The sequence below is a fragment of the Bos indicus genome, chromosome 10 (genome assembly GCF_029378745.1).
Source record: "Bos indicus isolate NIAB-ARS_2022 breed Sahiwal x Tharparkar chromosome 10, NIAB-ARS_B.indTharparkar_mat_pri_1.0, whole genome shotgun sequence".
NCBI classification, from domain to species: domain Eukaryota; kingdom Metazoa; phylum Chordata; class Mammalia; order Artiodactyla; family Bovidae; genus Bos; species Bos indicus.
Genome location: NC_091769.1, coordinates 28,622,192 through 28,648,251, shown reverse-complemented (window position 1 = coordinate 28,648,251; position 26,060 = coordinate 28,622,192). Strand labels below are relative to the sequence as shown.

At 41.7% G+C, this 26,060-nt stretch overlaps 2 protein-coding genes across 7 annotated transcripts in view; one reads left to right on the top strand and one right to left on the bottom strand.

Annotated features, from left to right (window-relative positions):
• The window catches only part of RYR3 (ryanodine receptor 3), a 559,072-nt gene extending 556,754 nt beyond the window's left edge, over positions 1 to 2,318 (top strand). For all 6 annotated transcript variants that reach the window (XM_070797211.1, XM_070797214.1, XM_070797210.1 and 3 more), the window contains 2 exons: positions 342 to 393; positions 1,340 to 2,318. In XM_070797211.1, coding sequence (XP_070653312.1) covers positions 342 to 393; positions 1,340 to 1,435 — 148 coding nt within the window. In that variant the 3' untranslated portion in view covers positions 1,436 to 2,318. The remainder of the gene's footprint in view (positions 1 to 341; positions 394 to 1,339) is intronic.
• A 128-nt stretch (positions 2,319 to 2,446) lies between these two features.
• AVEN (apoptosis and caspase activation inhibitor) overlaps positions 2,447 to 26,060 on the bottom strand; it is a 192,058-nt gene continuing 168,444 nt past the window's right edge. Inside the window, exons 3-6 of the mRNA XM_070797218.1 lie at positions 13,431 to 13,501; positions 7,167 to 7,262; positions 3,747 to 4,107; positions 2,447 to 2,952 (exon numbers count right to left, since the gene is read on the bottom strand). Coding sequence (XP_070653319.1) covers positions 2,837 to 2,952; positions 3,747 to 4,107; positions 7,167 to 7,262; positions 13,431 to 13,501 — 644 coding nt within the window. The 3' untranslated portion in view covers positions 2,447 to 2,836. The remainder of the gene's footprint in view (positions 2,953 to 3,746; positions 4,108 to 7,166; positions 7,263 to 13,430; positions 13,502 to 26,060) is intronic.

Below are 26,060 nucleotides of genomic sequence, written 5' to 3'. Positions count from 1 at the left end.
ACCATTTTATTTTTCATATTAGGACTTAAAAAAAAAAAACAGTAAAATGGTAGCTACAAATGCTTCCTCAGAAGTGATCTTAGCTCAAGGTTTGGTGATAGTAAAAAGGACCTCTCTTCAGAGAAAGGCTCATTTTGAGATTTATGTATATTATTATTAGAAAATAATGGTGTATGTTGTCACGCCATGTTTCCCCAATTCTGAAAGGTACAGTGGTCAGCATGATGCTAACCAACATGCTTGATCCTCTCTCCAGTTCACTTAAGTGAACTTTAGTTTTCTAACCAAAGTATCTAATACTGTCTTTCCTTCGGTCGTTAAAGCTTTTTTCCTTGTTCCAGGTTCTTCCTCATGTATTTGATTAACAAAGATGAGACAGAGCACACGGGACAGGTGAGAAATATCCAACAGAATCACACCCCTGTGTTAGGGCTTCCCCTTCCTAAGTCAAAACTCAGTAGAGAAATGACCCCATCCGTCTCTTCTGTGCATTTCCCCACTGCTTCCTGCATGATTATACCATCTCTTTGTAAATTTCAAAGTCAAATTTTAAGGCAACTCCCATCTGTTTCAAAAGGCCCCCTGGTTATCCTTCCCAGCACACACTGGCGTTTGCTAAGCCCTTAGGGTTGCTGCTTCTGAGTCGAATAACTGGAGGTGGGGAGAACATTAACAGAGAAAAAGACAATGTGAAGCGGAGTGGGCGGTGCAGCAAAGAGCAGGCGCCTCAGAGTAAAACAGTGGGAGAGACAGCACAAGGAAGACAACGACCTCCTATGTGGGTGACTCAGGGACGCAAAGGGGTGGGTGTGACAGAGTGTGCGTCAGAGGGATTCTGTGACTAAGTATGAACAAGAAACAAAGGCAGAGAACAGGAGGAAAAGGTAGGTTACCAAATATTCAAACGTTACTGGCTTTGTAGGAAAACGTCATGGCTCAGACACTTAAAGGCAACTGGCATCCGTATCTAGCCTCAGCTCTCCTGGCCCCGGCCTCAGTGGGCGCGCTCTCATCATACATTCTGCCTCCTCCCAATTACAAATGATGTGGAATCAACTCACTGCTAAATCTTTAAGTATTTTTAGTGGCAATCATTGAGTTGGTTTCACTGGGGGTTTTTTGTTAGGGATGGTGGAGGGGAGGTGGTGGTCAGGAGAAGGGAGAAATGACTTCTTGCTCCCAAAATAGCCTGGGGGTGGGGTGGTGGCTGGGAATAGAGCAAGAAAGAATGTGCCAGTTGGGACCTCATACTTATCCACATCAGTATTCCCAAAGGGAGACACAGAGATGGAAAATAAATTGCGTTTCAGCTTACTGTGGTTGGTTCTCACTATTTCAGGAATCTTATGTCTGGAAGATGTACCAAGAAAGGTGCTGGGATTTCTTCCCAGCTGGTGACTGCTTCCGGAAACAATACGAAGATCAGCTTGGATAAATGGGAATGAAAGAAGCCTCCACCATATTCTGGATGGTCAATAAAATCCTTCTCTTACAATTCTGCAACACACTGGAAAAGTGACATTTCCTAAAGGCCTCCCGTACAAGGAAGAGTTCATTACACATTTGTGATATTTTGGAATTGACTTGGCTTTTTGTACCTAATGGACTTACACTGTGGGAGATGACCTGTCAAAATGTTAAAAGGATGGCACAGCATCAAGGAAGCTCTAGTGGACAGTCTTCACGTTTTTCAGTTCTAACTAGTATGTTGGGATGACACCACGGAGGGAAGGGCTGGAGATGTAGGGTTTTAGATGCATAATACCTGGAATTTTAAACATGTGAATGCCATGTGACAGTAGCCCACTAATGATTCATGGTCTGAGCTACAAAAAAAAAAAAAATCATTTTAACTGCAGTCTAATTTTTCCCATGGTACTTGCTAGTGAATGTATCCAGAATCAGCTTGAAAAGCTTTAAGCAGTTAAAGAAATAGAAAAAAAAAAAAAAAAAACAAGAAACCACCACTTTGTCGACACTGAAATATCGATTAAGTGCCTTAAAAACCTCTTTAGATATAGCTATGCAAGTTTTTTATGTTTATGTTCAAGATGGACAGTTCCATTAATCAGTTGTGTTGATCTTCTTTTACTTTATGAAACTGCACTTGAAAAGTTATTCATTTTTTTTTTCAGTAACAGCTTACCAATTGCTGTTATTAGAAGTACTGTACTGAAAATTCAAAAAAAAAAATCTCAACCTTAAGCCAAATTGAGCAACGCTTTATGGTCCCTTGTAAGTAGTGGAGCTGCTCTATTTAGGTGAATCTCCTTAAGTAACATGAAGTGCCCACTGCAATAAAGTCATACACACCACTCCACGGCTTGGCCTCTTGTAATGAACCACCTTCTGGCTGATTCCCAACCACCCTGTGACTGCAGGGAAAGGGACATGGGAGTAACAAATAGCACACAGCTCCCCACACAAGAAAGAAAGAAAGAAAATCTACAGACCAGTGTTTATTTTGGCCAAATGCATGCCCGGTTGCTTAGCTCTCTTCTCTTCATCAGCAGCACCTGCTATGCTGTAAACACAGAGAGGAAGAAACTGGAAACAAGGGCCGAAACATCTCTTGCCCTTAAGACATCTATTCAGTTACTAAAGCCAGAGAACAAATGTAGCGAGCCTCTTAAACGTCTACTTCAGATGTTGTTGAACATGGAGGAAGGCGTCTACTGTGCTAAGCGTGATGGACACATGGGCTTGGGGTCATGCTTGTAAACCAGCTGTTCTAGGACAGCCTTGGGCCTGCGCACCCTTACAAGGCAACCAAAATTGGCTTCAGGCAGTTTTCATTTTCTTTTCCCTCTCTCTTTTTCCCTTTCTTTCCTTGTCATTAGGAAATCATGCTGTCCAACCAGTCTTCAAGCTCTTCCTCGGTAACATTTCTGGATATACTTGGTTGCCCCGAGGTCACGTTCTTTTCTTCCAACACAAATGGGTTTGCAGGTTCTAAGAAAATAAACGCAATGTTAACAACTTAATGTTAGTCTCAGAATTGAGGGTTAATGCTTCCCTGGGGTTTGATCCATGCTAGAAATCAGCCAAGTTGTTACTTTGCTCCTGATAAGAGGAAACATTGTCATTGTGCCTACTCCCTAAGAAGATCCAATAATACCTAAACACGTTCATAAATGGGGTAGATTTGCTCTTCTATTTATTTGAATGGTGAATCTCACAGTTCATGAGGTTTTTTTTTTTCTTTTTAAAGACCAATAGCTCTGTTTCCTTTTTACTAAGCAGTGATCCTGGAAAGCCATCAGAGGGTCCTAAGGGCAGTGTATGGACGGGGCAGTCACTAGGCCTCTCCCTGTCAGATGGGCCACCATCTCACAGAACGGGCATGTGAGGAACTCTCCTCCTTTTTAAACAAAAGCAGAATAGCAAGCGAGAAGCACACAGACTTGGTCCACAGGCCTATTCAGACAGTCGATTAAAAGGTCTGCTGCTGCACAGCTGAGGCCACAAGGCTCTAAATGCCTTTTATAGCATGAGTTCCATTTGTAGCCCCAGGTTTAAGATTGCAATCAGGCAGGTAGCAGCTTTGGAAGGCCAGTATTATCGAGTGAGAACGATGTCAGAAAGGTCAGCTCAGGGGGAAGCGGAGATGTGAGCACAGAAATAGATGTCAGTGAACGAGGCCAGATCGATGGCAGACACCGATGAAGATGTGTGGGGATGTGAAGCTATTTTCAGAAAAACACCAGAATCAAGAAGATGGGTGGAGAATAAAATAAAAACCATACCTGCTGCTGCTTGGACCAGGTCCCCCCTTTTCTCAGATTCCAGGTCCTGAGCTGTCTGGTCTGATAAGATGTCACCTCCCTCTTTCACAGGCGCGTCTAAATTAAGCAGCAGATCTAGCTCTTCTTCCAAATGATCTGCTGCCAACTGCAGCAGGGAAGTGGGGTTCTGAGAACCCTTGGAAGGACCCGATCCTGGGCCGTCTTTACCCGGGTACACGGGGAAGCCAGTGGTGGTGGATTTCATCTCAGAGAGGGACCCCTTTCCTCCAGGCCCCGAGGGCCCCTTTAGCTGCATCCCTAGTCCCTTGCCATCGTTATTTCTCTTTGGTTTCACCTGAGGGAGCTCTAAAGGAAGGGCAGTCTGAAAGAGAAACACAATATCTGAGTTAAAACTGTGAGTCCTGCCCTATTTGCTTAAGCAGGAACTAAAGCAGAGGAAGCCATCAGACTTTGTGGAGTAGGAAATTCAGTTCAGACAGGAAGGTCACGAAGTTTCTCCATCCAGATTTGTCCCAGCACCCCTTCTAATTAATACGGGTAAATGTGGGACACCTCCCCGCTATGTCCACCTCAGCCTTGTGCTAACCAGATTAGAGCTGAAATCAAAAGGCCCATGCATTCCCATCACTGGCCTGAGATCAGACAGAGCCACAGGTCAATGTGAATACACACTTAACGCCTGTGACGAGGCAGACATCTGTAAAAGGCATGGAGGAGTAATAAGTAAATCAGATCTGCTCATCGTACTAAAATGCACAAATACAGAGGTGAAGGGACACATTCACTAAAAAGAAAAATAATGTTACTAGTGGTCATTCGGAGAAGGCGATGGCACCCCACTCCAGTACTCTTGCCTGGAGAATCCCATGGACGGAGGAGCCTGGTAGGCTGCAGTCCATGGGGTCGCTAGGAGTAGGACACGACTGAGCGACTTCACTTTCACTTTTCACTTTGATGCACTGGAGAAGGAAATGGCAACCCACTCCAGTGTTCTTGCCTGGAGAATCCCAGGGACGGGGGAGCCTGGTAGGCTACCATCTATGGGATCCACACAGAGTCGGACACGACTTAGTGACTTAGGATAGCATAGCATAGCAGTCATTCATGACTAAAAATTGCCAGACACTAAAGAAAACATTCTATCTGATTACATTTGTAAAAACTCCCCATACAGGCAAAACTAACTCTTGTCAAAATAGTGGTTTTAGGAAAGTACTGCCCTGGGTCAGGGCTGGGTGCAGTGGGGGTGGTTCTGGGCGGGGGCAATATTCTGTTTCTTGATCTAGATGGTGATTCCATGGTTATAAAGATTTACATGTGCACTTTTCTACATGTTGGAATTTAATAGAGTTAGACCCTCCCCTCAGGTGACTGTAATGTAGAAGAAGACTGAGAACCATAGTTCTGGAGGGAAGACTGGGGTGACCAGCCTGGCAGCAGTCGGGTAGGTTCAAAAGGAGGTTCAGCTGCTCTTGGAGCCACTGTTCCCTTACTCGTACATTTAAGCATCCTGAGCAGATCCAGTCTGCTAGTAACTCCTCAGGGCTTTTGAGACAGTACAGCCTCACACATGAACTTGAACACTCACCCAGCACTGTCAGTAGGCAGGGTGAAGCTGGGATGTGGGCCCCGGTTCTAATCTTGTGATCACTCAGATGGTCTGGACTGGCTGTCCAGCATGGTTTTTGTCTGTTCACTCCCCAGGTAAGTAAGGTACAGACACAGTTGAGATTAACTGCTCTGCATAACGGGGGAGGGATGGTATTTTAATTTCAAAGTTCCTGTAATTACTTTATATCTTTCCTCTTCAGGCGTGCCATCCTTCACTTTGGATTTCTCCTAACACTTCACCCCGTTTCTCTCCTCAGTCCTGGGGTCCCCATCACCTTCACCCCAATTAGGTCCTGTTAACCATCCCTCATTGTGTGGGACCAAACCACACATGTCCAAACTCTAACCATCACTGGACACCCAGAGGAGAAGTGACACTTGCCCTGTCATTAAGACAAGCCCACGCATTCCGAAAGAAGCCCCAGGTGATTCCCCATCAGAGGCAAATGCCAGCCTTTCTACTTCTCAGCCCCGAACTGTCCCCCAGCCCTGAATCCTACTTGCCCTAAATCTGAGGCAAGTTAAGTGCCACAGAAACAGCAACTGGATGTGTAGCCAGTTCATGGTGATGTTTAAGCTTGGCATCATATTCATCTGTAGAACAAAACTGATCATTTTAGTTGCTTGCATTCTATTTAGTACTGCCCAGGGTTTCACTTAAAAAAAAGAAAAAAAAAATCCAGTCAAGTCTCAAAGAAATTTCAAAGTTCCTTCTGGTTTAACTGTTGGACGCGTCCTCTCTTATCCCATTCAGTGGCTCCTCTTACCTACCTTACACTGGTTGTAACCCCCAGATTTATATTTCTAGTCCTTAATTCTGAACTATAAATTTCTACATTCAAATTACTATTATTTTCACTTTGAAATCTCAGAACAAACTCATACTCTGTCCAAGCCTCACTGATACTAGCCACCACTGGGTCGCACAAGCTGGAACACCCAGAAGAATTCTCTGCCTGCTCCTGCTCCATCACCAGCATTTCACCAAGTCCTATTAATTTTACTTTTATAGTTCAGTTCTTGGTAAAGTGCAGTTCCCCACCATTGCTGGTCCAGGCTACAGTATTACTCACCTGAACCATGCAAGAGCCACTTAATTTGCCTCTCCTCATCTATTCTACTCTTGCATGGGTGTGCATATGCAGACTTCCCCATACACACACTCACCCCAATCCCACGTCTTCTCTCCATTCTGCCGCCAGAATGTTCTTTGTTATTGTTGTCATTATTACTAGCACTGCTATTACAGATCTGATTGGGTTACCCTTCTTTAAATCTCAACTCAAATGTTCCTATACTTTGGCTCTCAGTTTATCTGTAACTTCTTCAGAAAAGTCATTCCTACATCATACAGGTTCATTATTACAAACTCTCATAGCACATAGTGCTTATCCTTCACAAACTTAGTGCAATTTGATAACTGGATTAATACCCATCTTTCCTGACAGATTAAGCTCCATGAGGGCAAGAACCATGTCTGTCTATTCACCACTGTAATCTGAGTGCCTAACACAGAGCCTGACACATAAACATTTTGGGTACAACACAAGCCAGACTCTGTACTTTGACATTTCATTCGATTCCATTACATTTTATCCTTTAAAATGTTCCAAATATATCAATAAAACAGGATAAAAACTTTGAAAAGTATTTCATTCTCCCTCAAAACTACAAAATTCTATCTGATACAAAACCCTCAGCCTGTTGAAAGGAAAAGCTGATTCTGAGACATCCTACAGGGAGATACTTTTCAGTTTTCTTCTTCTGCCCTAATTTACACCAGCCTCAAGATGTCATCAGGGTTCTTACCTGAACCAATTCAGCAGCAACATTGAGTCGGAGTGAGAGAGGCAATTCTTGAAGGGCTCGAACCAATGACTCACAGTCCACATAAAATGCTGAATTCTACAGAAAAGAGAAATTGATCAATCAAGATGATTACATATGACCTTTCAGAAATAAAAGGGCACAAGACGCTAGTAGTAACTGTAAATAAATCATCCATTACTTTTAGCTGGGAGTGACCCAATCATAAATCATATGGTTCTAATTTCTATCATCTCTGCATGAAGATAAGCAAAACCAAAACCACCTTCTTGAGCCACAGCTCAGGTGGTCAGAGTAGCAGCAGGGTAGCAATCACTCGAATCAAAGACTCTACGGTATGGGAATTCCTCAGTGGTCCAATAGTTAGGACTCTGTGCTTCCACTGGACGGGGGACGGTATGGGTTCGATCCCTGGTCAGGAAACTAAGATCCTACAGGCTGCGCTGCATGGCCAAAGGGGGAAAAAAAAAGACTGCATGGTAATCTGGAAACTGTGGACATTCTTGGAATTACAGAGAAAATTCAAAGCATTTAATGAAACATAACTGGACACCTCCTCCATATTCAGATGGCTGGCCTTTGGGAGAGCAGTGGAGAGCTGTCTCGACAGTGACTTGGGGCTGACGGCACAGCCAGAGGAGTCCATGTGCGTACACTTCTCTTCCAACCAGAAATCAGGGGATGGAAACTTACCTTCCAGCTGGCAGCTCTATGTGTGAGGCCAACACTAAAACTCCCTGGGACTCCATTCCCATTCACAGGCACAAAGTCCCTTCCAGGCAATGCCTTCACAGATTGACTGTATTTGAGAAGGCATTCCAGATTATCTCATGACCCCTAACAGCTGCTTCTAGGTACCCTGGCCATCCAAGAGAAGGGAAAAACTAAAAGGGGGGTGAAATCACCACATTAAGAGTCAGATACCAGCAACCATCTCATCCACCAAGGACTGTCACAGGTCTAGGTAGAACTGTGCCTTCTGCTGTGATCACAGACTTCAAGTCAGAGAAAACCCAGGGGTCATGGAGTCTCAAATCCACTATAAGGATGTCTTGGGTAGATGCATTTATGATGACTGGAGGTAGGGAGTCATTCCTGGTATTCTCAAGTAGAGCCCCAGCACTAAATCCAGACCCACTCAAACTCCTGAGCCTCACAACAGAAGTACACAGCGATCGAAAAATGCAATATGGCTTTTCAGCTGCCCTTTTGAAACTTTCTGAAGATGGCTAGCTCTTAGGGGAGCAATGCCGGCAGCAGCAGATGTGGCCCCTTGCCCTAGAAAAAAAAAAAACTTACATCTAAAAATAGAGTATTTAGGGAACAGGATGGAGGAAAACAAAGCTCTGGCAGGAGAGCAGGAAATTTAGTACACACACGCCCTGCCTTGGTCCTGCACTCAGCACACCCAAGACTTCATGAGGGCCAGCACGGCCAGCCTTTGTTTTGAAGTTTGAAGAAAATCTCTCAGACCACTAGAAAAATGTGATCCTGAATGTGTAACACACGAGTAAATCGCCTCATTACAAAACGGAAATCTCACCCTTCCCACTGTATAGACCCCCTGCTCCCTCCACCATGCCTGCCAACTACTCAGAGCTGCCAACCACTCTCAGGTCTCCAGAGGAGGGCCTCTGAGACGTGCTGCGGTCCAGCCACAAGTGCTCAAACTTCCTCCCCACTTTCACATCAGGTGCAACACACTACGAGGTATGCTGTTAACAAGGAAGTCTGTGAGATGTGAGGAACGGCCAGGCTGTGCCTGTGTGCTGAGTCCTGAATGACGGACCTTTGGCTGCTCCCACCCCCGTGTCTCTAATTCCCACCCCCCATCCAAGGCCCAGGTGACAAGGTGCTGTCACCATAAGGCCCTCACGACACCAGCCCAGCACAGTGGTTTCTGCTGGTCTCCCTGTAGAAGTCCCAGAGCCTAGAACCTGCCCTCATCATACACCACTGCGTAAGAAGACTTTCCCTTTTTTGGTCACCACTTTGTCTTCTAAAGAGCTAAAGCTGAATGCCTTCGACATAAAGGGAGCTGTAGTGAATTCCTTGTAACAGTAAAGTGTGAATTTGAAGACAGGTTTGACTGGAATAACCACCATGAGTTAGCTTTTTTTTTGCTCCATGTTGTAAAGTAGTTGGTGGGTTAACTGTGCCTGGAGTGCCTGGCTTCCACACCTACCTGGCCAACTCTATACCCATTCTCAGTTGGAGCGTGTGTGATGCCTGGCCGCCTGGTGCCTCCTCTTCTGCAGACCTGGATGCTGGGAGGGCACAGCGAGCTAAAACTCCACTTACAGCCTCTAGTCAGACCATTATACCTTCCTCGGTAGCTACAGAACTCATCGTCCACATGTGGGGACTCAAGGCCCCTTTACAGCGGAAGTGCCCAAATCAAGCAATACTTAGGAGTAAGCTGGGGTGCCTTCCATGTACAGAGTCCCATCCAGAACTGCACTCTTGCGGGGAACTGAGGGAGGGCATATACACCATTAGGAGCCACGTGTTCAGGAACCACCACATGTCACCCAGTGCTTGCTGGTGCTTGAGGAAGCTCTATGGAATAAACAAGTCACTAGTCAACAGAACTGAAAAGTAAAATGAAAAGAAAAAAAAAAGCCTCAGATGATTTTTAAAAAATAATGGGCCTATTTTTTCACCCTACAAAGTTCTCCTCCCACCTCACATTCCCTCCTCCCATGTTCCCCCACTGTCCAAAGAACAGGTCTGAAAACGTCACTCAGGGATCCAAGGGACCAACTCCCCTGAAGAAATGGGGCCAGCGTGGCTGAAGCAGGGACCCTGACTGCCAGGCCGCATCCCCTTCACCCTGCACGTGAGCCACAGACTTGTGAAGGCCAGTCACAGCCACGGTGCTGGGCGCTCTCCTGTTAGGGGCTTCACCAGGACCCGCTGTCAGCTCTACTTCCTCATGTCACCAGCAGCACTGGGGACAGGGAAGCACATGAGGGATAGACAGACAGATATTGGATAGACAGACAGGTAAGGAGGTAGACAGATATCGGGTAGACAGACAGGCAGGTAGGTAGGTAGACGGACAGATAGGTAGAAGATAGATATATAGACAGATTCTCCTTTTCTTTTTCTCTCTCAAGTAAGCAAAAATAAAGAGAACCAAATGAGGAGTGAAGTGGGACATATAGCAGTTCTGATGGCGAAGTGATGAATTCGGTTTGGGACATGTCAACTCAACACACTCATGGTCAAGACTGCCTTCTTCTGCTCCATTAGCTGTCACTGCTCACCTCGTCATCGTGCTCAGAGCCTCAGAGCCCTTGTGAATCTTTCTTGTCCTTATGTCTCCTGTCTGGCCCGTGACATATTCTCCCTTGTCCTCCACGCAGTCTCATCCATCAGGGAACTGTCTTCCCTGCCACGGCCCCATGCTGTCAGCCCACATCCCCTCCCGTTAGCCAGCACAATATCCTCCCACTGCTTTTCCTCCTCCAACCTCTGACCTCTTCAGTCCCTCCTTCCCAAAACTGTGGAGGTCCAATCTAGCCATTTCCATTTTCTTGCTAAACAATACTCTTGTGAACAAGTAACAGTAGGAATAAAGGCTAATTTTGAGTGTTTCCCATGTGTCAGGAACTGCACAGAACTTTTATTTATAACCCAATCTAATCCTCATGACAACTCTGAGTTATACTTAATGATTAGTTCCATTTTACAGATGAGAACTAGGATTTACACTCAGGATTGTGTCTCTAAAGGCTATGCTCTTACCCACACGCTAAACTGCCCCCAGATGAAAATGAAAACCCAACTGCTGGTACTAAGTGGCCTAGACCTACCCTGGAAGCCTCCTCTTCTGAGAATACCACAGTGGGAGCTATGGTCCCAACTCTGACCACAGCCTGGTCTTTCAGATCTCATCATTCTCCTATTGTTCCCCAGAGAGGACCCACCAGAACCATACTTATCCACCAAGGCCCATTCAAATGGTCTTCATCCCATGCTCCTACTCTCAATCACTACCAGTCCAAAGCAGATTTCTCCCACCAAGGCAATGGCACCCCACTCCAGTACTCTTGCCTGGAAAATCCCATGGATGGAGGAGCCTAGAAGGCTGCAGTCCATGGGGTCGCTAAGAGTCCGACATGACTGAGCGACTTCACTTTCACTTTTCACTTTCATGCATTGGAGAAGGAAATGGCAACCCACTCCAGTGTTCTTGCCTGGAGAATCCCAGGGATGGGGGAGCCTGGTGGGCTGCTGTCTATAGGGTCACACAGAGTCGGACACAACTGAAGCGACTTAGCAGTAGCAACAGTAGCATTATACCAATTATCTTATGTTGCATTCTTTTTCATTTATCATCTAAATATTTACTGATCATCTACCACATGTCATCTACCACTATGTTATAAGGCAAGGGGCCTAGGGTGGTGAACAAGCATGAGCTCTGTCTCATTCATCTTTGAATAAGGGGCATCTAATAAAACATAATAAATAACAAGTGCTCAGTGTTTTGATGAATGAAGAACCTTAGAATCATCTGAAAATCTTAAGATAACTCAAATGTTCTCTTTTAGCCAACATGGTTCAAAGGAGTTGAAATGAGAACCATTTGGCTTTCACTGAATTCTTCCGTTAATCTGTTTTTAACTTGTCCTACAACTCTAAACCATACTCAGTTCAGTTCAGTCACTCAGTTGTGTCCGACTCTTTGCAATCCTATGAATCACAGCACGCCAGGCCTCCCTGTCCATCACCAACTCCTGGAGTTCACCCAAACTCATGTCCATCAAGTCCGTGATGCCATCCAACCATCTCATCCTCTGTCGTCCCCTTCTCCTCCTGCCCTCAATCTTTCCCAGCATCAGGGTCTTTTCAAATGAGTCAGCTCTTCGCATCAGGTGGCCAAAGTATTGGAGTTTCAGCTTCAACATCAGTCCTTCCAATGAACACCCAGGACTGATCTCCTTTAGGATGGACTGGTTGGATCTCCTTGCAGTCCAAGGGACTCTCAAGGGTCTTCTCCAACACCACAGTTCAAAAGCATCAATTCTTCAGCACTCAGCTTTCTTTATAGCCCAACTCTTGCATCCATACATGATCACTGGAAAAACCATAGCTTTGACTAGACGGACCTTTGTTGACAAAGTAATGTCTCTGCTCAGGTACATCCCAAACAGACTCAAGAAAAACATATATTTCTAATTTCCAACTTTTTCTATGTTGTAATACATACTCTTTGTAAAGTGACAGGCAGTTATTTTACAAGTCACTTCCCTCGCCTCTGTCTTTCTGAAAAGTCAATGTCCATCCCAAACAACTGAACATAACACCAGTCCACCTGGGAGTGCAAGCCGCCTACTGTGTGTGCACTGAGCTGACAGCAGAATGGGGAGGAAGGGACCACCCCTTACCCAGCAGGTCTGTGGCTCGGTCTCCCGTCTGAAGCTGTGGGCGGACTGTCTGATCACTGTATCAGACAGTATGCTCTAGCCCTGGGGTTGGGGAGCATATGCCAAACCACCACTCATTCATTCTCTGTGCATTTTTACAGGGTGAGAATACCTGTCATCTCTCATATGAAAAGAATCAGTGAAATCCTGCTTGGAGAATCATCAAAACTCCTTTGGGAAGAAAATATGGCAGGAATACAAAGAAAGTGTGTGGGTTTTATGGATTCATTGAAAGACTATGATACTTGTTCTTATTTTATAGTTTTCTGCTCCTAATTATAGATAAAAGAGTTATTTAAAACTACAAAGTTAAGGATTCTCTTCAGTTCAGTTCAGCTCAGTCGCTCAGTCATGTCTGACTCTTTGCGACCCCATGAATCGCAGCACGCCAGGCCTCCCTGTCCATAATACCAAAAACAGTGTGGGAGAAAAAAACTGAATTCTCAACTGATTCTAAGAGGAATTTTCACAGAAAGGGAAAAGTGGAAGGCCAAACAGCAAGGTAATCCACTCAAAATCATAACCATAATCTTTGGCCCTGCAACCCAGTCTGTATGAACTTTAGTCACAGATGAACTGTATGAGGAGTTCACACAGTGGCCTGGTATGAAGGTCAACTCCAGCTCCAAGAACTTGTAACATTTAAGCTCCCTGAAAACTTTCTGAGCAATTTAGGTAACTGAGACTGAACTGTACACGAAGTACTAGACTCTCCTCTATGTGAAGACTCCGTCTAAACAACAGTGCGAAAGGTGCTGGTCTTTATCCTTGAGAAGAGCCAACCCCCATTCAACACAAAGCTTCGCCTTACCTGCTTGGGGCATGAAGCTTCACCATCCCATTCTTTCTCCTCGGCAAACCGGAACTGTGAGAAGGAGTCCCCTGGGAACAGAAAAAAGCACACAACTTTATATCAAAGCCAAAGGCGAACACTCAGTTCTCTAAATTTCCCTTTGGAAGGAAAAGTGCTGTTTCTGAAGAGCTGACCATCCCAAATATGGTGATACCATTCAATAGAAGGTCCCGGCCCACATCTTTCCACAGAAACCTGTGTGTAGGGGGCACTTGAAAATATTGTTGACAGCTGTATTCATTGTTTTATTCAACTCTCAATAAGCCACCAGCCTACACACTTGAGAAACAGCTAAACAGTCCAGGCCTGCAGACATGGCCATCTACCCATTTTAAGCATATTTTCATCTCTCTATAATGTATGCAAGGAAACTGATATGTATAATTTTGGGGGTAGGCAAGTAGAAAAGGAAGGAGAAAACCAGAACTGAAGGAAAGCAATTCTCCACTGACCCATAATATGATGACTTAAAATATCTCTTTGAAGTGAGGTTACCAACCTCAACCATCACTCCAAAAATCACCTGGTAAGAATGTCAGATGCAAAATAAAACCCAAAGGATGTGCCTTAGATTAGTCAATGTGAATCATGACGCATGGCTGGAATGAGCATGAGCTCCCAGAATGAAGGAAAATGAATCAAAATAAACAAGCTTGACAGATGATTCTGCACAAGGAGCCTGACACAAGGCTTATTTTGTAAATGTGTACTTACCTGATTATTTGCATTAGGGATAGCCAATTTATAAGCAAAGAATTATTTCTCTACCTAGCTTTCAGGATCCTCCAAAATGTGGTCCTACCTCATTAATGAACATTTACTTCCTATTTCTTCAGACTTTCTGCTCCAGAGTCAGCCTCTTTTCACATTTTGAACATACTTCATTTTCTATCCTATCCTCATTTTTCTTTTAATCCTTCTTCCTTGTCTGAAGACCCACACACTTCTACCCATTCATATCCTATTTATATTTCAAGATTCAGGTACAGGCCCACTTCCTCCTCCTATGATATCTCTCAGGTTATTTAGCCATAGAATCCATTCTTTTCTTCTAACTTAAAAGAGGGGAAAAAGAAGGGAAGAATTCCAAATTAAAGAGACAAAGATAAAACTTCCAGCATCTAACACTTGACAAGATCAAGTTCAAGGTAAAACAGACCAAGAACATCAGTCTTTATCATGAGGAAGGGTAAAATCACAATCATTAGTCACCAGCAAATCAATGTGATCTCCCAAAAGTATGATATAAAGGATCTGAATTAATAAGGTCTTGTCTGTGCATGTGGATATTTAAGTGCATGTGTACATATATGTATTGTGATTATATGTGGATACTTCATAAATATTTGTGCAATATCAGTATTTTAAAAGGACTATAGAAAGGTTACCAAAAAAAAACCTTTAAAAATATCCTAAAATGTAGCAGTCATACAAACCATATTTGCCAATGATAAATTTGTAGCACATATAGGCAAAGAGCCTATCTCTCACATACAAAGAACTTCTGCAAATTAACCAGAACAAAACCACCTAGTAGGAAAACAGGAAAGGGGGGTGAGAATAAGAAATACAAGTGGCTAATATGTATACATGAAATGAATCATGAATAAATAAAAAATTAATCTGCTAGATTTTTTTAAACTTGGTCAAACAGCTGACTATTTTATGAAGTAGTGTTACTTTTGATATTTGTGAACTTCTATATTAAAAATGATCCTATGACTGCATGGATCCTATACTATGTAATCAGTACTAGATATCATCAGTCATCAGTTCAGTCACTCAGTCCTGTCTGACTCTTTGCAACCCCATGGACTGCAGCACGCCAGGCTTCCCTGTCCATCACCAAGTCCTGGAGCTTGCTCAAACTCATGTCCATCAAGTCGGTGATGCCAGCCAACCATCTCATCCACTGTCATCCTAGATAACAGTAATGCAAACGAGGCATGCTCTATGTATTTTTAATATCTAAATATTCAACTTCAAATACAGGTAAGTTTCCAACAGTGGCAAATAGCTTGTTTGAAATCAATGCTCCTACAGAAAACAACTAGGAACATTCCCCCACCACCATCCCAAAAAATCTACCTGAAGACATTAGACAGTTACCAAGGCAGTGAGGATGTGAGGGACAAAGTTCCCAGATTGAAGAAAAGCACAAAAAGGTGAGTCTAACATTTAGAACTGCTTTTCCCTTTGAGTTTAGTTTCCAAAGTGATACAGAGAGACTGAAAAATTAAGCATCAAGTAATAACCAGGAGATGGTAAAACTACCGAGAACTTCCACTAGTTTTATGGCACTGGGTGGACAAAAATGGGAGTTCAGGGTCCATGGGTGAAGAAGAGTCCTGGAAAATCAAAACTTTTAGATGAAACCCTTGAGGACTACATCTTAGAAGTAGGGATGAAGGAGAAGAGGCCAGCCTCACAAAGTCTGAGGCAAAGGAGTGAATCAACTCAATCTCTGATTCTGACTAAAAGAAGCAAAAGTAAATCGTTTTTGGAGAAAAATGACATTATCAATAGCCTAGAATTACCTCTACTATATATTATATACAGTATTCAAAATTCATTAAAAACCATCAGGTATATCAGGAGATGAGACCAAGATAACAGAAAGCTAGAGAGAGGATTAAACCAACCAACCAACAAAATCCAATCAAAAAATGGGCAGAAGACCTAAATAGACATTTCTCCAAAGAAGACATATAAAGACAGACAAAAAGCACATGAAAAGATGCTCAACCATGCTAATTATTTAGTTCGGTTCAGTTGCTCAGTGGTGTCCGACTCTGAGACCCCATGGACTACAGCACGCCAGGCTTCCCTGTCTATCACCAACTCCTGGAGCTTGCTCAAAATAATGTCCATTTCATCGATGATGCCATCCAACCATCTCATCCTCTGTTGTCCCCTTCTCCTCCTGCCTTCAATCTTTCCCAGCATCAGAGTCTTTTCCAATGAGTCAGTTCTTCGCATCACGTGGCCAAAGTATTAGAGGTTCAGCTTCAGCATCAGTCTTTCCAATGAGTATTCTGGACTGATTTCCTTTAAGATTGACTGGTTTGATCTCCTTGCAGTCCAAGGGACTCTCAAGAGTCTTCTCCAACACCACAGTTCAAAAGTTTCAATTCTTCGGGGTACAACTTTCTTTATAGTCCAACTCTCACATCCATACATGACTACTGGAAAAACCATAGCTTTGACTAGATGGACAAAGCAATGCCTCTGCTTTTTAACATGCTGTCTAGGTTTGTCATAGCTTTTCTTCCAAGGAGCAAGTATCATTTAATTTCATGGCTGCAGTCACTATCTGCAGTGATTTTGGAGCCCAAGAAAATAAAGTCTGTGACTGTTTCCACTGTGTCCCCATCTATTTGCCATGAAGTGATGGGACCAGAGGCCATGATCTTCATTTTTTGAATGTTGAGTTTTAAGCCAGCTTTTTTCACTCTCTTTCACTTTCATCAAGAGGATCTTTAGTTCTTCACTTTCTGCCATAAGCGTGGTATCATCTGCATATCTGAGGTCACTGATAGTTCTCCTGGCAATCTTGATTCCAGCTTGGGCTTCATCCAACCTGGCATTTCGCATGATGCACGCTGCATAGAAGTTAAATAAGCAGGGTGACAATATACAGCCTTGACATACTCCTTTCCCAATTTGGAACCAGTCTGTTGTTCCATGTCTGGTTCTAACTGTTGCTTCTTGACCTACATACAGATTTCTCAGGATGCAGGTAAGGTGGTCTGGTATTCCCATCTCTTGAAGAATTTTCCAGAGTCTATTGTGATCCACACAGTCAAAGGCTTTGGCGTAGTCAATAAAACAGAAGTAGATGTTTTTCTGGAACTCTCTTGCTTTTTCTATAATCCAAAGAATGTTGGCAATTTGACCTCTGGTTCCTCTGCTTTTTCTAAATCCAGCTTGAACAGTTCTCGGTTCATGTACTGTTGAAGCCTGGCTTGGAGAATTTTGAGCTTAAAATTTTTAAGAGCCATTAAAAAAAAAATCCAGTTATCAGACACTAATCTTATGATTTTTGCAATGTAAAAATTTCAAAAATAGGAAAAACTATAAAAAATCACAATGACCTTCATAAAGTCATTTTTTTTCTGTTCCATTATGGTTTATTATAGGATAGTGAATATATTAATAGTTCCCTGTGCTATAGAGTAGGATCTTGTTGTCTATTTTGTATATAATAGTTTGCAACTGCTAATCCCAAACTATTAATTTATCCCTTCCCAAACCTCTTTCCCCTCTTGTAACTGTAAGTTTGATTTCTATGTCTGTGATTCTGCTTCTGTTTTGTAACAGAAGTTCATTTGTATTGTGTTTTAGATTTCACATACAAGTGATATTGTATTGTAATTGTCTTTCTGACCAAGAAGTCATTCTTGATTGATACCAAATACTCACATAAAAAATATAAAGAAAAGAAAGTGAGAAAAATAAGATATTTAAGCCCTTTTTGTTTACAGTAATCAAACTTCAAAACAACACAATTTTAAAATCCTAATGAAGCACATAGAGGCTAATCTTAAAAAAATAAGCTGGTTAAATGACTACTAAAGAATGTCTTACATGGAACCTAAAAGACCTCAAATTACTAAAGCAATCCTGATGGAAGTAAAGCAGGAGGCACAGTGCTCTTAGACTTCAGACAATACGGTAATACAAAGTTACAGTAATCAAAACAGTATGGTATTGGTATTATACAAAAACAGACATATGGATCAATGGAACGAAACAGAGTGCCAAGAAATAAACCCACATACCTACAGTCAATTAATCTTCAACAAAGAATGCCAACCTCTCTAATTCTCTCACTAAAGATGAAAGTGTGTCCATATTTGTCAAAATTACAACTCCTAGAATCAAGAGTACTTCTAGAAAACATGTTACCAAAACTCTTCTTATGTCGAGATGTACAAAACAATGGTGGTATTAGTAAATGTGTTACTCCTATATCTTGTACATCAGACATTTGGATTCCTTTCAATAAAAAAGCATGATGTATTCACAATGCATTCAATTCTGCTCCTGCTTTACTCTCTGGTTGAGAGAGTTCCTGTCTCTCACACTAACAGTATGCATCAGAATGAAGAAGTACAGAATGGAACCCAGTGAAGAACAGGGAAAGCCAACTGTTGTTGACATGGAATAAACATGGTGAAATGTGTCTTAGGAGTCATAAGCATTCAAAGTTTTAGACACTCACCAGCTGAGTGTTCAGAAAGTAATTAAAGCAGAGCATAATGAACAGAACCAGAAGCATAAAACAAGTATAGCACTTTCTTCCTTCTCTTTCTTCAAAGACTAACTTCATGATGTATAAAAGGTTGTGGAACTGCCTTGCTGTTTACTTACACCATATTCTCAAACAAGATGGAGACAAGCTAGTGTTTATTACATAAGGTGCTTGAATAACAGCAACAAAATTCCATAATACTCTACTTCGCAGCTAGTGTTTATTATATAGGCTGCTTGAACAACAGTAACAAAATCCCATAATATTCTACTTTGCAGATAACAATAGCAAAATAGAAGGCCTGCTAAATCCAATGATTATTTATTATGAAGTAATTTATTCACTAGAATCTGCTGAAAATGGGGGAAGGGGGAAAAGAGGGATTTAAACAACACTGATGCACCCTGAGAATTCACATTTTTCCTGTGTTATAAAAGTCCCATTCTATTGCAACAAAGCTGAGGTTGGTGTAATGCAATAAAAGCTGAGATACAGGTGATACGGAAACAATTCTGTGTCTCTTGAGGTTCAACAACATCGCTCTACTGCCACATTTCTGGAGCCAAAATTAATGACGGATTTTTTTTCTAATCAATCAATTGCAAAAAGCAGCAAAAAAAAAAAAAATGTTAGCAAGTTAGGTATATGTGATCTTAGGTATCAGAAAGAGTATTTCAAGCAGTGCACAATGCACATGAAAAGATATTCAACATCACTAATTATTACAGAAATGCAAATCAAAACTACAGTGAGATATCACCTCATACCAATCAGAAGGGCCATCATGAAAAAGTCCACAGCCTTTCAGCCTGTGGACACTGTCAAATAAGCATCACTGAAGTCTCTCCCTGCTCACTGTCATCATTTCTAGGTCAGTCTCTCTCAAAGAGCCTGAACAGCTATGGAAGCTTTTCCTTCATGGACTGGGCTTTGAAACGACTGATGAGAGTCTGAGAATCCATTTTGAGCAATGGGAAACGCTCACAGACTGTATGGTATTGAGGGATCCAAACACCATGTGTTCCAGAGGCTTCGAGTATGTCACATTTGCCAATATGGAGGAGGTGGATGTAGCCAAGAAGGCAAGGCCACACAAGGTGGACAGAAGAGTTCTGGAACCGAAGAGGGCTGTCTCAAGAGAAGATGCTCAGAGACCTGCTCCTCACTTAACTGTGAAAAAGACTTTTGTTGGTGGCATTAAAGAAGACACTAAAGAACATAATGCAAGAGATTGTTTTGAATAATATGGGAAAATTGAAGTGATTGAAATCATGACTAAGTGGCAAAAAGAGAGGGTTTACTTTTGTGACCTTTGATGCCCATGATTCCGTAGACAAGACTGTCATTCAGAAATATCACACTGTGAATGGCTACAACTGTGAAGCAAGGAAAACCCTATCTAGGTAAGAGATGGCTAGTGCTTCATCCAGCCAAAGAGGTCTAAGTGGTTTGGAGACTTTGGTGGTGCTTGTGAAGGTGGTCTTGGTGGGAATGACAACTTTGGTCGTGGAGGAAACTTCAGTGGTCGAGGTGGCTTTGGTGGCAGCTGTGGCAGTGGTGGATATGGTGGCAGTGGGGATGGCTACAGTTGATCTGGTACTGATGGAAGCAATTTTGGAGGTGGCAGAAGCTACAGTGACTTTGGCAATTACAATCAATCTTCAAATTTTGGACATAAAAGGAGAAAACTGTAAGCAGAAGTTCTGGCCCTTATAGTGGTGGAGGCCAATACTTTGCCAAACCAACGAAACCAAGGTGGCTATGGTGGTTCCAGCAACAGTAGCTATGGCAGCAGCAGCAGGCTTTAGTTACTGCCAGGAAACAAAGCTTAGCAGGAGAGGAGAGGGAGAGAAGTGACAGGGAAGCTACAGATTTGTGAACTCAGCCAAGCACAGTGGTGGCAGGGCCTCGCTGCTAAAGAAGACATGGTTTAGACAATAGTCATGTGTATGGGCAAAAAACTTGAGGACTGTACTTGAGATTAATTGCATAACAGGTTATTTTAGTTTCTGTTCTATGGAAAGTGTAAAGCATTCCAACAAAGAGTTTTAATGTAGATTTTCTTTTTGTGCCAATGCTGTTGATTGTTATATATAACAGTCTGATCACAATGCTGAATTAATATGTCTTAAAAACAACTATAAATATTAAATTCTGGAAAAGGGGTGGAGAAAAGGGAACCTTCCTACACTGTTGGTGGGAATGTAAGTTGGTATAGCCACTTTGGAAAACAGTATGGAGGTTCCTTAAAAAACTAAAATTACCTCCTAGAGTAATCCATGGACTGCAGCCCACCAGGCTCCTCCATCCATGGGATTTTCCAGGCAAGAGTACTGGAGTAGGGTGCCATTGCCTTCTCCAATGGAAATAAAAACAAAAGTAAACAAGTGGGACCTGATTAAACTTAAAAGCTTTTGCACAGCAAAGGATACTATAAGCAAGGTGAAAAGGCAACCCTCAGAATGGGAGAAAATAATAACAAATGAAAGAAGTGACAAAGGATTAATTTCCAAAATATATAAGCAGCTCATACAATTCAATACCAGAAAAACAAACAACACAATCAGAAAAAAGACCTAAATAGACATTTCTCCAAAGAACATACAGATGGCTAACAAACAGTTGAACAGATGCTCAACATTGCTCATTATTAGAGAAATGTGAATCAAAACTACAACAAGATATCACCTCAAATGACCATCATCAAAATGTCTACAAAAAGTGCTGGAGAGGGTGTGGAGAAAAGGGAACACTCTTGCACTGTTGATGGGAATGTAAATTGATACAGCCACTATGGAAGACGGTATGGAGATTCCTTAAAAACTAGGAACAAAACCACCATATGACACAGCAATCCCACTCCTAGGCATATAACATGAGGAAACCAAAATTGAAAGAGACACATTGTTCATTGCAGCACTATTAACAATAGCTAGAACATGGAAGTCACCTAGATGTCCATCAACAGATGAATGGATAAAGAAGTTCTGGTACATATACACAATGGAATATTACTCAGCCATAAAAAGGAATGCCTTTGAGTCAGTTCTAATGAGGTGGATAAACCTAGAACCTATTATACAGAGTGAAGTCAGTCAGAAAGAGAAAGATAAATGTCATATATTCTAATGCACATATATGGAATCTAGAAAAATGTACTTGAGAATTTACTTACAAGGAGAAACAGATATAGAGAATAGACTTGTGGCCATGGGGAGATGGGGGAGAGGGTGAGATATATGGAAAGAGTAACATGGAAACTTACATTGTTACATGTAAAATAGATAGCCAACAGGAATTTGCTGTATGGCTTAGAGAATAGACTTGTGGCCATGGGGAGATGGGGGAGAGGGTGAGATATATGGAAAGAGTAACATGGAAACTTACATTGTTACATGTAAAATAGATAGCCAACAGGAATTTGCTGTATGGCTTAGAGACTCAAACAGGGGCTTTGTATCAACCTGAAGGGATGGGATGGGGCGGGAGATGAGAGGGAGGTTCAAAAGGGAGGGGATATATGTATACCTATGGCTGATTCAGAGGTTTGACAGAAAACAACAAAATTATGTAAAGCAATTATCCTTCAATAAAAAAAAAAAACTAAAGTAGATCTACCGTATGATCCAGCAATCCCACTCCAGAAAATATATCTAGAGAAAACTCTAATTCAAAAAGATACATAAACCTCAATGTTCACAGCAGCACTGTTTTCAACAGCCAAGACATGGAAGCAACCTAAATGTCCATTGACAGATGAATGGATTGAGAAGATATGGTGTATGCATGTATTATATATTACTGAGCCACAAACAGAATGAAATAATGCCATTTGCAGCAACATGGATGGACCTAGAGATTATCATACTAAGTGAAGTATACTAAGTGAAGAGAAAGACAAATGCCATATCATATCACTTACATGTGGGCTCTTTAAAAAGATAATACAAATAAACTTATTTACAGAAACAGACTCAGACGGAGAACAGACTTGTGGTTATCAAAGAGGAAAGGGCTGGGGGAGCATAAATTAGGAGCTTGGGGTCAGCAGATATAAACTACTATATGCAAAATAAACAACAAATTCCTACTCTATAGCACCGAGAACCATATTCAACATTGTGTAATAAGTCATAAGGGAAAAGAATATGGGGGAAAGGGCAGTGCACAGTGCTTCAATTTGGAGGATTCCATCAATGAAACTCATGATCAAACAAATCTCCACATCTAGCAGTTAATGAGGAGATAAATCTTCATCTAGTCTATTACCTAGTTTTTATCCAGTTACTCTTAGAAAGTACAATTGTGCGGAGTACCATTACCCTCAACGGTATTCTATTCTGGCAGAACTAACCAAATAATACTGTGCTCCTCCACCTACCTCAGCCAAGCTAACATCTGTTGAGTATCACAAATGTGTAGGATGCGGTACAGTGACTATAGGACAATCTAACAGCAGACAGTGGTGAGAAATGAGAATGCCTCTATATGGTCAAAATTAAACCTGGCCACTAAAAACCTTCATAATCAAGTTTTAGATTTGAAATTTCAGATTTTTTTCAGGTATTTCCGTACATCCATTCTATAACAGTGATATTTAGCTTTAGCTGCAGCTGAATATGATTCAACACTTGACATTTTGGCCAGAATACATATTTAATGTGTATACAATAGTCAATTAGTGACATTTTATAAGGTCATTTTAAAAAAATACAGTAGTTTATATAATGTATGTACATCATGGTGACTACAGGTAATACTGTACTGCATAACTGAAACTTGCTACGAGAGTAGATCTAAAAGTTCTCATCACAAGATAAATAAAACTGTAACTATGTACGGTGATGGATGTCAACTACACTTATTGTGGTGATCACTTTGCAGTATATACAAATACTGAGTCATGATACTGTACGGTTGAAACTTATATATCAATTATACTTCAATTAAAAAAATAATATAGCTTTGTATGTACTGCCATGGAAAGATGTCCATCATCTCAATTGTTTCGTGAAAAAAATCAAGTTTTAGTACAGTGTGAATAATACACACACATGTATACACACACATATATGTACATGCTATATATGCACATACATATGTGTACATATCACAAAAATACTAATACATGCGTAGAAATAAGTCAAGATGATTCTATTTTAAGAATGATTCTCTCTCAGAGGGCAGGGTTGAAGGATACTTATCCTTTCTGTATAATACATATTCCAGTTGAATTTTCCTTTGTAAATAATAAGCACTTGTTACTTTTGGAACTGGGCCAAACAAAACAAGGAAAGCTAGAAAAAAGCTGAAACTTCTTAAGGGCAAAGACCTTCTCAGAATGCATTTAAGACAAAACATCCATAGACTTCAAGAGCTACAACACTAGGTGTCATTCATTCTAACGCTCACTTTCTAGAACAATAAAGAAACTTAGGCTCAATGGCCTGACTAGCCAGTTAATGACTGGACACTAAGACCTTGACTCTTAACATCATTATTATACCTATAACTATTAATAACAAAGCTCTTTCCATTATTTCTACTAGTCTTCTCAGCCATCTGAGTTCCCTAGGAAAAAAACATACTCAATAAATATTTCATTTACTGAGTAGTGATATTTGATACACTACTGTTAACAATATTTGAAGATATGAAAATCCAAACTCAAAAACAGAATTCCTCACTTTAGGAATCATTTCAGGGGTTCCTGTAAATAAGTACTTTAAAAAATAAGAGTAGTTTGTAGACCTCTAAGTATTCTAACAGCAGTAGCATCAGAGAAATAAAGGTGATACACCACCCATCACTGTACGGTTGTACCCAGGATACTCCCTCTGCCTGACTTCTCAAACTAGTCTAACACAAATTTTAGGATCAGTGACAAAGTGGACACCAAACTTGCTAGACTTCCACAATACCAACATGCTATCAAAAAATGTACCCTTTAGTCATAGATAAGACAGCTTTGAATGTTAGGTTTACCCTTTCAGCTATATCAGCATAAAAGAGCTTTCACTCAAGTAAAAGAACTTAACATAACCAGTAAAAGTTCAGGCACAATCTTTATCTGGGCAAAGAAACCTACAAGACTTTCAATTTCAAAAATACAGGTCAGATGTATATAAAGAGCAAATGTGGAAGATGGACAATACACCCAATGGAGTGGCAATTCCCATAACAGACATCTATCCTAGGTATTTGGATCTTTTCCTTATCGAACTGGCCCAGACCCTTGTTGTATGTCCATTTGGAAAGCAATTGTAGAAAGCAAGAAGAATGTAGCACTACTTCTGGATGCGTATTTCATTTTAGGGCTTCCCTATTGGCTCAGACGGTAAAGAATCTGCCTGCAATGCGAGAGACCTGGGTTCAATCCCCAGGTTGGGAAGATCCCCTGGAGGAGGGTATGGCAATCCACTCCAGTATTCTTGCCTGGAGAATCCCCATGAACAGAGGAGCCTGGAGGGCTGCAGTCCAAGGTGTTGCAAAGAGTTGGACACGACTGAGCACCTAGGCATGCACACACTTCATGTTAAGCTCCATTTTCCTAGCTCTTCTTTATTGTGATCACCTTCCTTACATCCTCCACAGCCCTCAGAATATGCCCTCAATCAGGACACCATGTCTATGGGAAATCACAAACAACTTTATAGGCTGACATCTTCATAAAAAGACACTATGTCCCAATGGTCAACATCATGGCTGCTATAGAAAATGGAACATACCCTTCTTCTCTCTGAATTTCTCTAGCTCATCTATAAGACATAGATCCCAAATCCACACACTGACACAGATCAATCCAGAGATGATCCACAGTTCAGTCTATAAGGATGTAAAAAAGTCCTTGCCACCCCCAATTTCTAGCTCCCACTGATAAGTCTTTCTATTAATAGATTCACAGGTCAAGCACTTCGGTATTTATCCTGAAACAAAGCAACAGCTAACACTTTGGTCTTTGTGAGAAAGACTATAAAAGCCACAACTTAGAAGTTATGTTGTTGCAAAAGAACGAGAAAGTTAGAAAACTCTCTCCTCTAGCTCAACAGTGACCTATAATTAGCTTTCTCACCAGGTATGGGGCCCCAAAGGCCCTTGAGCATCAAATATCCACATTGAGCGCTACATGATAGGATGTGCCTATCTTCCCAATGCCCCTAAAAAGGTGCTTCCCCATCTGCATGGATACATTGAAGGAAATGTCAAATATACTCAGGTACCACAGAAGGGTTCTAGGCTTTATGAGCAAAGGATGATGCTGACATTCTGGAACTTAGAATCTAGCTTGTTTTCCCCAAAACAGTTGGCAAATATTCCATATTAACCCTGTTCCA